Source organism: Ambystoma mexicanum, chromosome 7p (assembly GCF_040938575.1).
Source record: "Ambystoma mexicanum isolate Mex_15411 chromosome 7p, UKY_AmexF1_1, whole genome shotgun sequence".
Taxonomy (NCBI): Eukaryota; Metazoa; Chordata; class Amphibia; order Caudata; family Ambystomatidae; genus Ambystoma; species Ambystoma mexicanum.
The window spans coordinates 225,933,724-225,948,871 of NC_090939.1; the positions used below are offsets into that span (position 1 = coordinate 225,933,724).

General features: G+C 45.2%; 1 protein-coding gene across 1 annotated transcript in view; it reads right to left on the reverse strand.

Annotated features, from left to right (window-relative positions):
• The window catches only part of SIM2 (SIM bHLH transcription factor 2), a 465,003-nt gene that overhangs the window by 228,604 nt on the left and 221,251 nt on the right, over window positions 1-15,148 (reverse strand). Inside the window, exon 3 of the mRNA XM_069636111.1 lies at window positions 8,864-8,953. Coding sequence (XP_069492212.1) covers window positions 8,864-8,953 — 90 coding nt within the window. The remainder of the gene's footprint in view (window positions 1-8,863; window positions 8,954-15,148) is intronic.

Below are 15,148 nucleotides of genomic sequence, written 5' to 3' on the forward strand. Positions count from 1 at the left end.
CAGAGGATCAGGCTGCAGCTCTACAACTGTGTCTTATTATTTTCTATGTTTTGTTCATTTTTGGTATATGTCCATACTGTATAGCAATGTGCACATTCAGCACTGCCAGCCAAGCAGTGGCCACCCTGAACATCACACATTGCCATTTGTGCTCGCAGAAGAAACAAATCATTGGTTTTATAATGCACACAACTCTTTCCAAGAAGGAAGAACATTTTGTGAGACAAAACGGGTGCGTTCTCGGCAAAAGACGCTATTAGAACAAAGAGGGAATTATTAAATTGAACTAAAAACTGTCTCTCTTTAACATTTCTGATTACTTCCAGTATATGTAGTAGTCCAAATAAGAATATTACATATGTCTTTCTGAGCAAAGAACATTATCGAAACCTAGAATAATCATTTAAATTATTTTCTGATAAAAGGTTATTATTCCAAGATGGACACTTTGGTGCAATCCTATTGTATTCTTTAGAAATACTCCTCTTTGAAAGGGGAAGGGGGCAATTATCACCAATGGAGGTTCTTTGCTGCTTGGGATAAAGCCGAAGACCATTTTGGGAACATAAGAATGACCCAAGATCTTGAAATTTGACAAATATATCTGTGATATAAGGGTTGCATGCTTGAATGACCAATGTGACATAATACACGCTCAAGCTTCATTTTCTTTCTTTGTCACAACACTCATCCTAACATTAAGGTGTTTCTAATTGTGAACCCTTTGGAGTAGGATTTGTATGTGAAGATGAAATGCCTTTGGCATGTGGGACATCGCACACAAGGTTCTACCCTTACCCATCAGGGTGGCACACATGAAGATACTGGGAGTCTTGTTCAGACATGACAGAGCTACAGAGTGGAAGTGGGACCAATGAGTGGTGAAAGCTAAGCACATGCTGGAACTCTGGGTTCTACAGAATCTGACCCTCAAAGGGAAGACACTGGCCCTGAGGAACGGCGTGCTGTCGGTGCTGCAGTACGTGGCTCAGGTCTGGCCCATGCAGAAGAGGACAGCAAGGACCATCACCCGGATGGTATTCTACTTCATCAGGAACTCCAAGATGGACCATCTGATGAGGAGCACAATGTACAAGGAGAAAGAGAAGGAAGGGAAGGGAGTGCCAGATACCTCCATCCTCATGAGATGCTTCTTCACCTGCAACTGCGTAAGGACCACATTGAAGAGCAGCGATGAGAGTCACATGGGATTCCTAATGGGATGCTTCTTCCTCCTGCCGTTCTAGTGTAGACTCCGACGGGCGGACTGGAACACCAGCATCCCATATAACTCAACAGCGCCATGGTACTACACAGAAGCAGAGGGATTTATGAGGGAATTCCAGTTGGAGGTGGTGACACCGGACCAGTGGAGGACGGGGGCCATCTACGCATGCATCCGTGAGAGGGACGTCTGAGAGCAGATCAGCGCCCTACGCTCAGAAATGCCAGAGCATGTGTGGGAGAATATTGCATTTGAGCGGCTGATGAACAAGCACAAAGATATCACCTGGATGGCCATCCATGAGAGTGTCCCGATGAGAGCCTTAAATCATGCCAGAGGACTGATCTGCTTCAGAAACTGCCCGAAGGGATGCACGGCAGACGAGAAAGAGTTCCTCCTCTTCTTGGACTTCTAAACCCGAGACCTGATGAGGGACCTGTCCATGCAGCTGGGTAGTCTACTCTCTACAACGAAGATCACAGGCACAGTAAGATATCCAGGCTTGCTGGAGAATTCTGTGCTACTTTAAAGATGTGCTTCTCTTTTCCAGGAACTGCCTGGTGGTCGGGCAGAAAGAAACATCGAACGAATCCTGTCTGCAGATAATGCACAGCTTCCTGAGGGACTAAGAGATCATCAACAGATCAAACAACAGTGTTGAGAATCAGTGAGTAATGTACACTTTCAAAACCTGCTCTTGCGTTTCTCTTCCAGGAACCACCTAGTGGTGGGGAAGAAAGAAACATCGACCACATTCTGTTTTCAGAAAGACGAGGATGAGTAATTCATGTACATTTAACCTAACAAGACCTTACCTGCCACAAACAAAGGTCAACAGAAAAAGCGTGTGCACATGTTGTCTTGACAATTCTTGAGACTGATAAATAAAGTGGGCGATTCTGAAAGTGACGATCTATCATATCTGCAAGGAACAATATCCCCAGACAAATACAAAAATGTGTCCCTCCGTTGTTTACTGTAGTCTCCCGTAAACCATTCCCTCAATAATCTCAGCTGTGTGGCCTCATAGTATTTTATAGTATTATATAAAGTTTGGGGGTCTGACGCCCCCTTTGCCTCTAGGAGCCATTAAGGTGCACAATGCTACCCTCATTATTTCACCATAAAAATCTCAAGAGCATTTTATTCAATGTCACAAAAAATAAATGTGGGACATGTATCGGTAGTGCCTGTAAGTAATACATTAGCCTCAGAAGTGTTACCATCTTGATGGTGGCCACTCTACCCAACCATGAGCTACGAAGTGGGGTCCATTTCCCCAAATCTTCCTTCACTTGTTATCATACATCTGCGATATTGCATTAGCCATATTAACCCCTAAATATCTGATATTAATGTTTGACATAGAGGTAGAGCTTCCCTCTGTGTCTGCGAGAGCGCCATTACCAACAGCTCCGTCTTCCCCATATTCACCTTTGATCCGCCACTAGTTCTATTTATGTCAGTTCCGCTACCAATGCCGGTATTGATATCTCCGGGTATGTCAATGTTTTCAGCATGTCGTCCGCAAAGGCAGCTATCTTTATGCTCCTCCCCCCAAAGGGTATTCCCCGCATCACCAACCGCTGTCAGAGTTTGACCAGGAATGGCTGTAAGTATATTGCTTAAAGCAGTGGCGACAAGGGACATCCCTTCCTATTTCTATTCTACGGGACAGTTGTTTGTTAACCAACAAGCACATCAAGGGAGATTTATCATTTGCTGTACCATCTGTATGAACTTTCCCCCATCCCCATATGCTCCACAGTAGTAAACTAAAAAGGCCACTCCACCCGGTCAAACGCCTTTTCAGAATCTAGCGATACCAGTACCGATGGGATCTGTTTTGCGTTAACCTCTTCTATCAAATTAATAATTCTCTTTGTGTTATCCCATGTCTGTCTCCCCATGATTCAATGCCTCTATTATAGCCTCTGACCTTGTAACAATCTGACCTTCAGGCTGTGCAATTTGCTGGACCATCCTAGCTGCCTTTGATACCTTCAATTGCTGAGCAAACATCTTATCCACTTTATTGGCCCACAGACAGTACCCCTGATTGGTTACTAACAAGCATCTTTCTACCCTACGGGTATGCAACAGGTCTAATTGGCTCCAAACTTCTTTTCAATTTTTGTGCAGTGCCCTCGTTCTACGCTTAGCTATGGCATATTGAGTATCCCTCAGTTGGGCCTCAAAGTCTTTTTCCATAGCCATTTGCTGTTTCTCCCACTGAGCATGTAACACAATTAATTCCCCCACACATCACTGTCTTGAAGGCATCCCAGATCCCCTCCGGTGAGGCCTCTTGATTATCATTAGCAAAAAAATACCCATCTATTTTGTCCCCAATCACCTCTGCCACCACTTCATCATTCAACATTTCCCCGGTGGAACATCCAAGCCCACAGACCAATGCGCGGTCTCCGTGGCATGATCGTCACCAGCGGTGAGGTGTGATCAGATAATGATGTTGACCAAAGCTCCACTTCCCTTACCTCTCCCATTAGCCTAGCCATTACCCTCACATAATCTATTCTTGACAGGGATTGATAGACATGCGAGAACCATGCATAGCCCTTCTCGTCTCCCCTCCTGATCCACCAGACATCTCGTAAAGTCAGATTATCAAAGCTTTCCTTCAATGCCTGTGATGGGGGTGCTGATCCCCACCCCACACTCCTATCCTTGGTGGGATCCCACACCAAACTCCCGTGAGTAGGATCTCTCTCACTGCAAAGCACTCCAGTTTTGTTGCCACCTCCCGCAAGAAATTGTCCTGCCCATAATTCGGCGCATATATTGTTGCCATGGTAACTTGTTAATGATCCAGCTGCACTATTACAAATAAATACCTCCCCTCCCCATTCACCTGGACCTGTATCACTTTAGACCTCAATGTGTCTCTGAACCCTATCAAGACCCCTGAGGTCTTCCCTACCGCATTAGATTGAAAAATCCGGGAGAATTGCTGCCATCTCATAGCAGACTTGTCAGCCTTCTTTATGTGTGTTTCTTGTAGCATAATAACATCTGCCTTTTCCCTTCTCACCAGGGCTTCCACCTTTTTACGCTTTACAGGGGAATTTAACCCCCTCACATTATGTGATAAGACATTGAATGCATAACATAGTAGTAGCTTCTATCACTACCTTGTTAATCCCATATCCCCAGTTAGTTCCTGCTTCTGCCACCTTATCCCTCCCGCACCCCCACCCAACTTACCCGGCCCAAACCCCCTCTAAAAACCATCTCAGGACCAAGCCGAAGATCCTATGGTTCCCTCTGTGACCAAACCCCAAAGCTTTGGCCCATGAACATACCTTAGGTAACCACTGTTGAGAAGTATCCCAACACCTCCCACTGATTCCACAACAGTACTCACCAGCACTCTGCTCCAGGCTTGATAATCAGTTTCAACCGCCTCTATAGTCACACTCTCCCCCCTCCTTCACTTGACTTGCCTCCTTCCTTCTGCAAGGCACCCCCTTGTCCCTCTACACTGCTCCCCCTGCCCTTTTGCCAATGGACCTTTCAATCTTGCCCCCCTACCTCCCATGCTCCCCTGCACCGTAGACCAGTACCACAGTCGCTGCCCTCGCAGGGCGGAGGGCATTGATCATCTCTCTCCTTGTCCATCCTCTTCCTCCAAGTTCAACAAAGCCAGGCCCTCTGCACATGTTGTAATGCGATGTTGCTGTTCCTCCAGCTTGAAAAGCAGTCCAAATGGAAATGTTCCCTTAGAAGGGAAATGTTTTGCGATGAGAGCCTGCATCCCTTGGCCTAAGTCTCTACGCTTTTGTAGTGTTATCATAGCCAGGTCCTGAAACAGCTCCACAAAGTGAGGGCAACCAGTAGATCTCTCAGTCTTGTTACCGGCTCCCTTTTCCTGGGCCCCGGTCAATCCCGATATCTTCTGGCTGTACGTCCATCAATAACTTCCCAAAGCATTGTTGAATCATACTTTTTAAGTCTGTGTAAAGTATTGATTCACTTAAGTCCTTCACATGAATATTGGATCGGCGTGACTGATTCTCCAGGTCCTCTGCTTGAAATTCCAGGTTATGGGAGATCCTAGCCAGTTGATCTAACAATTCACTATTCTGATGTACTTCCTCGGATATCTCCGCCAGACCCTGTCTGGTCACATCCACTCTTTCCCCTAATGTCTTCACTTCCCCCTTGACTTCAGGCAGGGAGGTTCTCAGTTCATCCTGCAATAATGCAATCTGCTCCTGGAACGTATTAGTTATTCTCCCCTCCATGTCATTGAGGCATTCCCTGAGATATTTCTTGCTGAGAGCCATCTCTTCAGTCTCTTGGGCACCCCCTTTCTTCTCCTCAATGTCCCCTTTCTCAACCACTAGTGTGCTCTCACCTCGTTGCCTCCAACAGCTCTCCAATTGACCTTCTTGTGCCCCTGGGGGTTGCCTCCTTCTGGCCTGGGTGCCCTTCCATTTCACTCCTAGCATCTGGGTGTCGCCTCCCGATCAATACGTATGCCACAACCAGCTGATTATAACTGTACTATTGATAGGCCTTGATGAGCCACTCCCCCTCTTCCCTGCTTCCTATATTTTGTGCGCCCAAGCAGTATATGCTCTGATCCCTCTGTGCGTGCTTCACAGCTTCTCCCGCCGGTGCCTCCTCTGTTTATTCCTTCTCCCCACTCACCAGTAGTCTTCCTCCAGAGGCTGCCACATGTGGAGACCCGGCCACTCTCTTGCGCACAAAAATGTATCCTCTGGGCCCTCGCCCTCATTACTGCTTCATTCACTGGGGGAGCTTCCCTCCTGCCTCAGAGCCTACTTTCCACTCCACGCCCTTACTTGCTCCGTGTGTCTCTTTCCAGCTCCCGGGCCTCCAAGCATTTTGTTACCTCATCTACCGCTCGTCACACTACTGCCAAACTCACTTGGGGAATGCACGGACAACTCTTTAGAACTGAAATGACCCCAGCTAGGTGGCCCTCCTTCACTGAGGTATTCTGCTGTGATGTGCTCCCTCACCACCGGGGCCTCTGAGTGTGTGCTCCCACTGCCCTGTGCTGCCCAGAGGCGGGAGGGCCTCGTTGCCAGCCGCACCCCCGCTTTCATTGCCTCTGCGGCACTTGCTTCTCCTATCCAGTGCATTATTGCACACTCTCCCGTACCTCTGCTATCAAGTGGACCGCTCCTCTTCTAGAGGGGTGGGGCACCTGCGACTACCGGCATGAGTCGCCACACCATGTCTGCTGCTCATGGGTACTTCTCATTGCCCAGCCTGCACACCTGATACGGATGCACGGCCTGCTTCTTTTGGCCCAGAGCAGAGCTGAGGATATCACGTCATCACTCACTGGTGGCCATTTTGGAATCCATCAGGAGTTTTTTTTAAAGAATCTCGCACATAGTCCTACAACACTTGAATTGGTCAAATTGAGAGTTGCTATCGTGTTGGTGTGTTTCTATTGTAACGCTTTCCACTTAAAATGAAAGAGAGCACGTCTTCTTCTATATTGCATCGTTCTGTTTTTTAGTGGTTACCTTTCACTTACACTGGGAACCTCAATCATGTCTGGACTGAGCTGTAGCCTTCTGTTAGGTGCTACTGAGAGCAATACAGATGCCAGGAGTCGATTTTCCTTTATTTCAGATGGATTTACATGATACTTCAATACATCAAAACGTGTTATTCTTTGAGAGAGCGCAATGGGGCGTTGCTTCTGTGATTGATGTGTTTCACTTGGACTGCTACCTACCTAAAATGAGAGCTCACCCAATGGTCCTTCTTCTGTTTTTTGGCTTGCAGCATTAGGCTTAAATCCACCTGGAGTCAGGGTTGCCGATTACGCGGATGCTCCGGAGCCCGGCACCCCCTGAAACAGCCATATCTGCTAAATGTTCCTACATCTTCAATGGGACATCCTAAATATCTACCCACTGGCACCCCCAGGAAAATCAAAAGTCAGCTCTCCTGCATGGGGTTATAATTTTTGTTTTATAACGCTCTTAATACCGACGAGGTTCCTAAGCACCGACCTGGGCTTCGAGCCTGTGTTGCTCTGTGTCGTTTTGTTTCCACAGAGCTATACTACCCGTGCCCCATGGTTTGCTGGAAGAGGTTGCACATTTTCCCAAAATAACTATTGAAACATTAGCTTTCAATTTTTAAGGTTTCTTCCCTAGTTGGCCACACACACGACCTGGAATCCACCTTTAAAAGCCTGGTGTCTGCATGGCATGTGCCCCAAAAGTCCCCAGCCTGCAGATTTCCCATGTGAAAGGTGTGTGGCTGGGGTGGGATTCACGCCTCGGATGGCAGAACGAGGTGGTGGTGGATTAAAGGTGATGATTCAAAAGAAGCTGGTGTTGTACAAACAAATACTGCAGCTATGAGTCTTCCACAAGCCAAATATTTAACAATACATATAACACAGCCTGAACGATTTCTTGGCGGCTGTGAGTAAATACTGTAGCTTGATCTCAAGCAAATAGCAGCCAAGATAATGTTCCCTCGTCGCTGTGTGACCTGAGTAGAGATGAGCATATATGCACTAAACCCAGTGCTCGTTCAGAGGCCATCTTCTCGTTATTGATTTCAACACTCGAAGAACACAAATACATCATGCCGCACAACCGATACGACAATTGCATCTTAAGCAGGAGCCTTATTTATGCAACAGCTAACAAATATAATAGATGAAATACCCCTACTGTACATTATACCCCCTACTGTACATTATACCACCTACTGTACATTATAAGGATGTTACAAGCAACTGGGGCGACCAGGTAGAGGAACAAGGCTATAGGCTGAGCTCCTTTACAAGGTCACAGAACTCCAAGGTGACTTGCAATATCCTTTTCATCTGTATATTGGGGTATTTTATGCCTTATAATAACAATAATGCCTGGCCCCTGAGCTATGCTCCTGGTGCTCTATACATAGTTGCCCCATCATTCTTTGCAATATTGGGTCTCTTGCTTACTCTAAAGCTAGAGACCTTCTAGTTGTTGATACATATAATCGATGTAGAATCTGTTTGAGCGAAAACAATGAATGCAGCTTGTAGTGGGTTGCAAAAACTATTTTTTTTATCAGTACAATGAAATGAATTTAAAAGACGTTTTGTCTTTTAAAATAAGTGATCACATGAAGATGGACACTGACAATGCACAAAACGAATATCCTACCGTAGTTCCTGATCAATTTATGATTATAAAGAGTCACAGAAACGTTTTTTAGATCAAAGACATCTGAAAAGTTAGTCACGACTTTAATGAGGTGCTCCAGTGGCAGATGTAATTGTCTGTGCTTGCTCAAGGAGGGGGTATTGCAATGATTGTTTGTTTGTTTTATTACTTATATTGCGCACCAGACCCTCAGGTATTAGGGCGCATTGCATAAGATCTCAACTGCAATAAGTTATTATAGATGCAGTAACGATTTCATTTTCTTAGTACAGATGAGCAGTGATGTCACTATTGGTCTGCAAGAAGTACCCTTTTTACAGGCTGTTTACAATTATTGCAGTCGGTCCTGTACAAAACAAAATACAAAATTCAGCGCGCTCAAGCAATTCTTTACAAGTGGAATGTGCAGAAAAAATCTGTAAACAATGATACATGATGCACGTTGACTGGCGGGGCCTCTTACCTGCGATAATCCCAGATGCACTGAAGCTGTTTCGGAGATGTACATGATTTTTCCATCAGAGGCTACCACAAAGACAAAGCCATCCAGAGTCTGTAAGAGACAAAACCACTGTATCAAGTCCTGGGATTTACATGGACGCCCCCATCTGTTCATTGAGGACACAGGCATGCTTTGTATGTACATTGGTTACATTGTTTTAGTTCGATTTTTTAGTATGTTATTAAAATAAAATTTTTATTTTATATTTTTGAACATTTGTTTAGTTGCAAACGGAATAACACATTTTGTAGTGCAATCATACAGTCACCATTTCGGGAGGATAGCTCAGCAGCAACGTGCTCGCCTTGAAACAAGACGACACAGAGCAACACTGGTTCGATCCCCAGGTCCGTGCTTGGAAACCCCTGGGTATTAAGCGCGTTATAAATAACCTATCATACCATTTACAGTTGTTTCAGTGGTGTGTTGATTTTGTGCTATGCCTATTACTTTGCACTTTTACGGTATTGTATGTACTCTGCATGTTTGTATATTGTCTATATTTGCAACCCTTAGAGCTCATGTAAAACATTATGGTTAATGTGTAGCTCGTTTTCATGCAATTAATATGTAGACATCTTTGCGCTTTCTCAAAACTTGCGATAATTCCTTAAGACGCCAAGAATTCACAAGCTCATTTTCGTATGAGCCGTAACGTCAATCGAAGACGTAGACGCCTTGCATAGGCTTTCACGCCTTTCATTAATGCCATGGTTCATTTTCAATCATTTCTATGGTGGTGTGGAGGAGCGTAATGCAGGGGTGTTGCTAGGTTTGTAAAACATCCGGGGCAATGCTAATGTCGGGACTCGGGGCTAGCTAGCCTTTTGGTTGTAGCCCCTGAGCTTCTATCCTGGACTACAACCAAAAGAGCCAGGGCTATAGTCCCCCAGACCACCTCTAGCGACACCTCTGGTGGAATGCAAGTTACGTTTCCACCACCTTCCTTACTTTCCACCATACACATGCTCCAGCTTTTGCGCCGGCATGGATTTTCATGCCGGCGCAAATTGCGGAGATTGCTATGGAGTCTGCCTGCTTTATGCAAAAGCATAAAGCAGGCAGACCCCATAGGGACCCATTGTACATGCATTGTGTACAGTTACAATTAAACGCTGGCCAACATGCTTGCAACTCGGACAGCATTTATTTGTAGATGTGAACACTGCCTGACATGTGAGCATGTTGGGCAGAGTTTAATTGTAATTGTGAGCGCCGCTTGCCATGCCTGCAAGCGACACTCAAAATTAAAAGTAAACTATGCCTGGCATGCAAGCATGCCAGGCATCATTTACTCGCTTTGAACGGTGGAGTAAAAAACTGCAGGGCAAAACCTCCTTTTGCCCTGCATTTTTCGACTCCTCGTGCAAATGATGAAAATGTGGCTGCGGGGAGCCGTACCGTCAAATTATGATTAGGAGCAAAATTAGCTCCTCAGTGATAATTTTTTGTTTGGGCTATTAGATATCACTTGTGACACCTATTTGCCGATATTATTGCAGATAGTACAGATAGGCAGAAATGGCATATGAGAGGGTCACGAAACTTGAAGGTGTTGTTTGGTTATTTGCCCACCTATTGACTGCCCATGGCCATGCTAATCCCCATGACCATTCCCACCCAGTTCCTGCCCCTCCTCAGCCAAAACACCTCCTCATGGGACGTCTTTCAACTTGCTTTAATCAAGCCTTAACAACAAACTTTGCATTCAAAGTGCCGGCCAGTGTTTTTTCAAAGCAGTCTTGTTATGTTATTGAGCTTATACCGCGCCAAAGCCCGTAGGCATCCAGGCGCTGAAAGATAGAGTGGTGCGGAAACTGAAAGTTGAATAGTTTGCTAATTAAAGAGAATCGTTTTCAGTTGTTTACGGAAGGTGAGGTGATTCTCCATTTTTCGCAGCTATAAGGGTAGGGCATTCCAAGCCTTAGCCCCTTGGACAGGGACCAAGCGTCCAAGGCCTCGGGTTCTAATTCCAGTAGGAAGCCTTTAGCTGATCAAAGGTCTTTCTGAGAGTTAATGACTTAATGGTAGCTGTAAACACGCGACTGGTGTCATAAACATGTCTTAGCCAGGTCTGCCTTCAGCCACTCTATTTACAAGCACTCTGCATGTCCTTCACTGAAGTACTGTTAAAAGCAAGCATTGGCAAAATCAACAATTTGAGATTGTGTATATAGTAGGCATTTCCCAGGCACTGCTATTAGATACCCAGCTACTCACACCATTTTTTACCTGCTACCATTAAGAGCCAGTTAATGCCACTATGGCAGCGTCTGAGAAGTGCCGTCCCATGCCTAAACAAAATCCCACATGTTGGCATAGCCAATGCTTTTTTTTTTCAAGCTGAAATGTAAGAGGAGGTGCATGTTTCAAAAACTGCTTCCTAAAAATCGCCCAATATAAACTGCATAGAGAGTTATGTGCAAGGGGTGCCCTTTGGGCATATAGGAAACTCAAGCTATTTTTAAAGTGAAGAAGAAACAGTGTTTCTGGGGCCAAGTTTACGTGTCATTGCAGACTACATGGATGCCTGTACAAAAAAGCAGCAACATGCATGTCATTTCAAACAATCGAAATTAAGAGAAGGATTTCACATGTTCTTATTTATACCACACAAATTAAAAAGGCACAATGAAAAGTCAAAAAATAACAATGGAAATGACAAAAGAACTATAAGAAAAACAATCATTGTCATAGGAGGCTTATAAAAAAGCCTACAATGCATCCCATTCACAGAATGCAAATTAAGCCTTAGAAATGGATTAAACATCCGATTCATTCTAACCTAGGGTAAAGAGGGGTAACACTGTACTAAAGTTTAACCACACCCCAGGCTCACTTCAAGACAGCCACTTGGCATGCCGCCATGCCCAATTAGAAACGTGCTCCAGGTCATGACCTGCCGCCATGCCTTACGGTTCTCCACGAGCCCTAAGGTTCCCACTGTTCATGGTCTGTGGCAATGCTCTGTCGCCAGTTTGCCACGAGTGTGGCCTTTGGACTGAACACCTCAAAGACGCCCATGGAGCTCAATAGGCATGACGTGACATGCCATGCCATGCCCAATCAATTCTGTACCCAGCCATGGCTTTTGAGCAATGCAGACTCACACGCAGTGCCCAGAGGAAACTACGTTTGGCCCACAGTGCCAATGTGAGCCCTGTGCAAGATCCATGGCTTGTGCAATGCCTCAGGCACAGCAAACACACTCACAGTGCCATCTTGTTATGGCCTGCTGCCATGACCAAAGGGCACTTTATTTGTTTGAGCCCAGAGCAGGGCAAACACAGTCACAGATTCAATAGGACAGGGCCTGGGCCCATGCCGATTGGGCATCGTATCCAGGGCCCCAAGCACATCGACCATACCGATAGTACCCAGTCAACATCATGCCAGGAGCATGGCCGCATGTCCCCCCTTAGGCACAGGAAACATACCCACAGTGCCCAATGGGCATGGTCTGCAGCCATGTACAGTGGACACAGTGCCTAGGGCAGTGCAAACATTCATACTGTGCCAAAGGGCATGGCCTGCAGCCTTTACTAGTGGACACTGTGCCCGTGTCTGGGGCACAGCGAACATGCCGACAGGTTCTATTTGTGGTGTGGCACAGACAAAACAACCCCAGTTCCCATAAGACATAGCCTGCAGCCATGCCCTCTGGATTCTATGCCCAGGACCCAGCGCACAATAAGTACAGCATGTTGGACATTGTGCTCGGGCCACAGAAAAAGTGCCCACATTTCCCAGTGGGCTTGGCTTGCAGCCATGCCCAGTGGACATTGTTCTCGGGGGGGGGGGGGGGGTAGATCGAACTGGGCACGGTCCAGAGCCATGTCCAGTGAATGCTGTGCCAGGGGGCTTGGGCACAGTTAAAATACCCCTGTTAACAATATGCATGGCCCCTGGCTACGCTCAGTGGAGGCTGTGCCAGGGGGTTGCCTCAAGCCATGATCGAGTATAGGGCTACATTCAAACTTCTCAACAAAATATAATATCAGTTCAATCAATGTGTGTGTGTATGTGTAAAATACATCTTAAAATACCCAAACAATACAACGAATGAACCCTTCCAACATTAATCAGAGTTGCCTGTGTATATTCTCAGGAAAGTTTCACAGAGCTCTGCCCATGGGGGAAGAGAACCCTGTTTTGGGGACAGCCCCTTTAACGTTGACCCTCACTGCATGGAACCACACAACACTTCTGAAATGCATTTAGGTCATCTGCATATATACTTTGCAAGGTTCCATGCAATTCTGTCCTCAGGGTCCAAAGTATCAAGCCTCCCAAAACAGCCTTTTATAAGATCCAATGTCACTCTGATTGCCATGGAAGATTCCTGTTGCCCCAGGTTAGCACATAGTCATTTCATGTCATTGCAACCAGGCCATTAACATGACACATTCTAATTGGCCATAGAGGAAAGCCCCAGACCACTTTTCACGTGCCACGTGATGACAGCATCCCATTGCCCAAGATGGCCTATTATTGGTACAGCGTTCATTCATCGACAGTCATTTTTTTATGTATTTTTGCAATCCTGAGGATTTTGGTGAATCTGAGAGTAGCAGAACAAATCTTTCTAGGCGCATATCATTGATCCATTGTTGGAACAGTTGTTGTTTCATGGGGGAACCATGAGAATTAATTCGTTTTTAGAAGGGTTATGTTAGCGGTATGCCTTCGATAACCAGGACTTGATGATGGCTATTAGCTGAACACATATGTATCATACTACAACGCTGTAATAAATAAACCACATAGTTTCATGGAAGTTAATTGTCTCACAGGCTTTACAAGTAATGTGTCTCTCTTTTTCAGAATATCCCTGGTATAAAAATAGAGAATGTAAAAATGAAACCTTTTGAATTTTTGGAAATTGCCATTTTCCCTCATGCTCACAACCTACATAAAAGACTAAGGCTAATTTCCAACAAAACCATGAATACATCTTCCCTAAAACAGCAGATCTTTCCTAGTGAAAACAAATAAAGAAACAGAAGAAAAGACTGGACACACTCTGCATAAAAGGTGACACCATGGCCAGCCAACCCCTCAGTGTAATGTACCAGCTCATGAAGATAAAAGAGGCTGCTTAGACGTGCCCCATTACACCAATCATTACAACCAGACAACTGATTGAGATCAAGCTGTTTCCTCAATATAACCACAACACTGCATCTACGCTCAAAGATATAGTAGTTCATGCCATTGCTGCCGCATCGCAAAGGTGTCTCTAGAGTTACACCTAAGAGCAAAAACTAAACCTGAGTCTGCAAACACTGATTCACTGAGGACAGACAATATATCGGTTCTATATTTGCTTTCCCCATTGAAAAAAGGGGGCAAACCAATGAGGGTTGTGTGCTCGAATGACTGCATGCCAAATGTGGTTTAATACTGCAAAACATATTTTATGCTCTGACTTCTGGCAAATGGCTAAGGGAGTTTGAAGGGGAAGCACAACCTTTGCTACCTCCTGTAACTTTGACCAACCTACACTATATTCTTAAGCTCTTCTTAGCGCCTCGATGCCCATGGGCTGCAGTGCGCTTTACAAATCTAAATAAATAAATGAATACATACATATATATATTTTCCATGGAGAAACTCATGTGGACACATATTTGTGGTGCAAATGTCATGCACATTGGCCAAAGTGTGTGAAGGCTCCTGGTTTTGTGATATTCATTTTCTGACATTTCCACCTTCTTGTCCACATTTATTTTGCTTCTGTAAAACAATTAAGCTGCAACTAGGATTTATCCAAATTAATTCAAATTAAATATGTACACTTTATCTCGAAACTCAAGTTCAATTATCAAATGCAATATTCATAGGAGCAAGAACATTTGGGAGAAAACTCGCTTTTTAACATAGTGCTTCATGCAAGATTCCTCCTTTCTAACCGTTAGCCTATATGTTCCTCATTCAAACACACTCCTCCTCAGAAAGGGGGAATAAAATGGACTCTTATCCACAGATTTGTTATCGTTGATTCTGCGCTTTGTTTATGAAGGGGCTCGACAAGGAATGATGGGGGCGGGAAGCCGATCAATGAGAGACTTTGGGGTAGAACAAGAGCCCCGTGTTCTGCTTCCCAAACAAAAAACTACAGGCCACACTGAAGAGGGAGAGACGAAACAGACAGAGGACGGCAAGGATAGGTGTAACACATGATGGGGAGGTGGGATCAGGTCGTCTTGGCCAATCCAATAGGCTGTAGCAAAGGAGGAAGTGGTC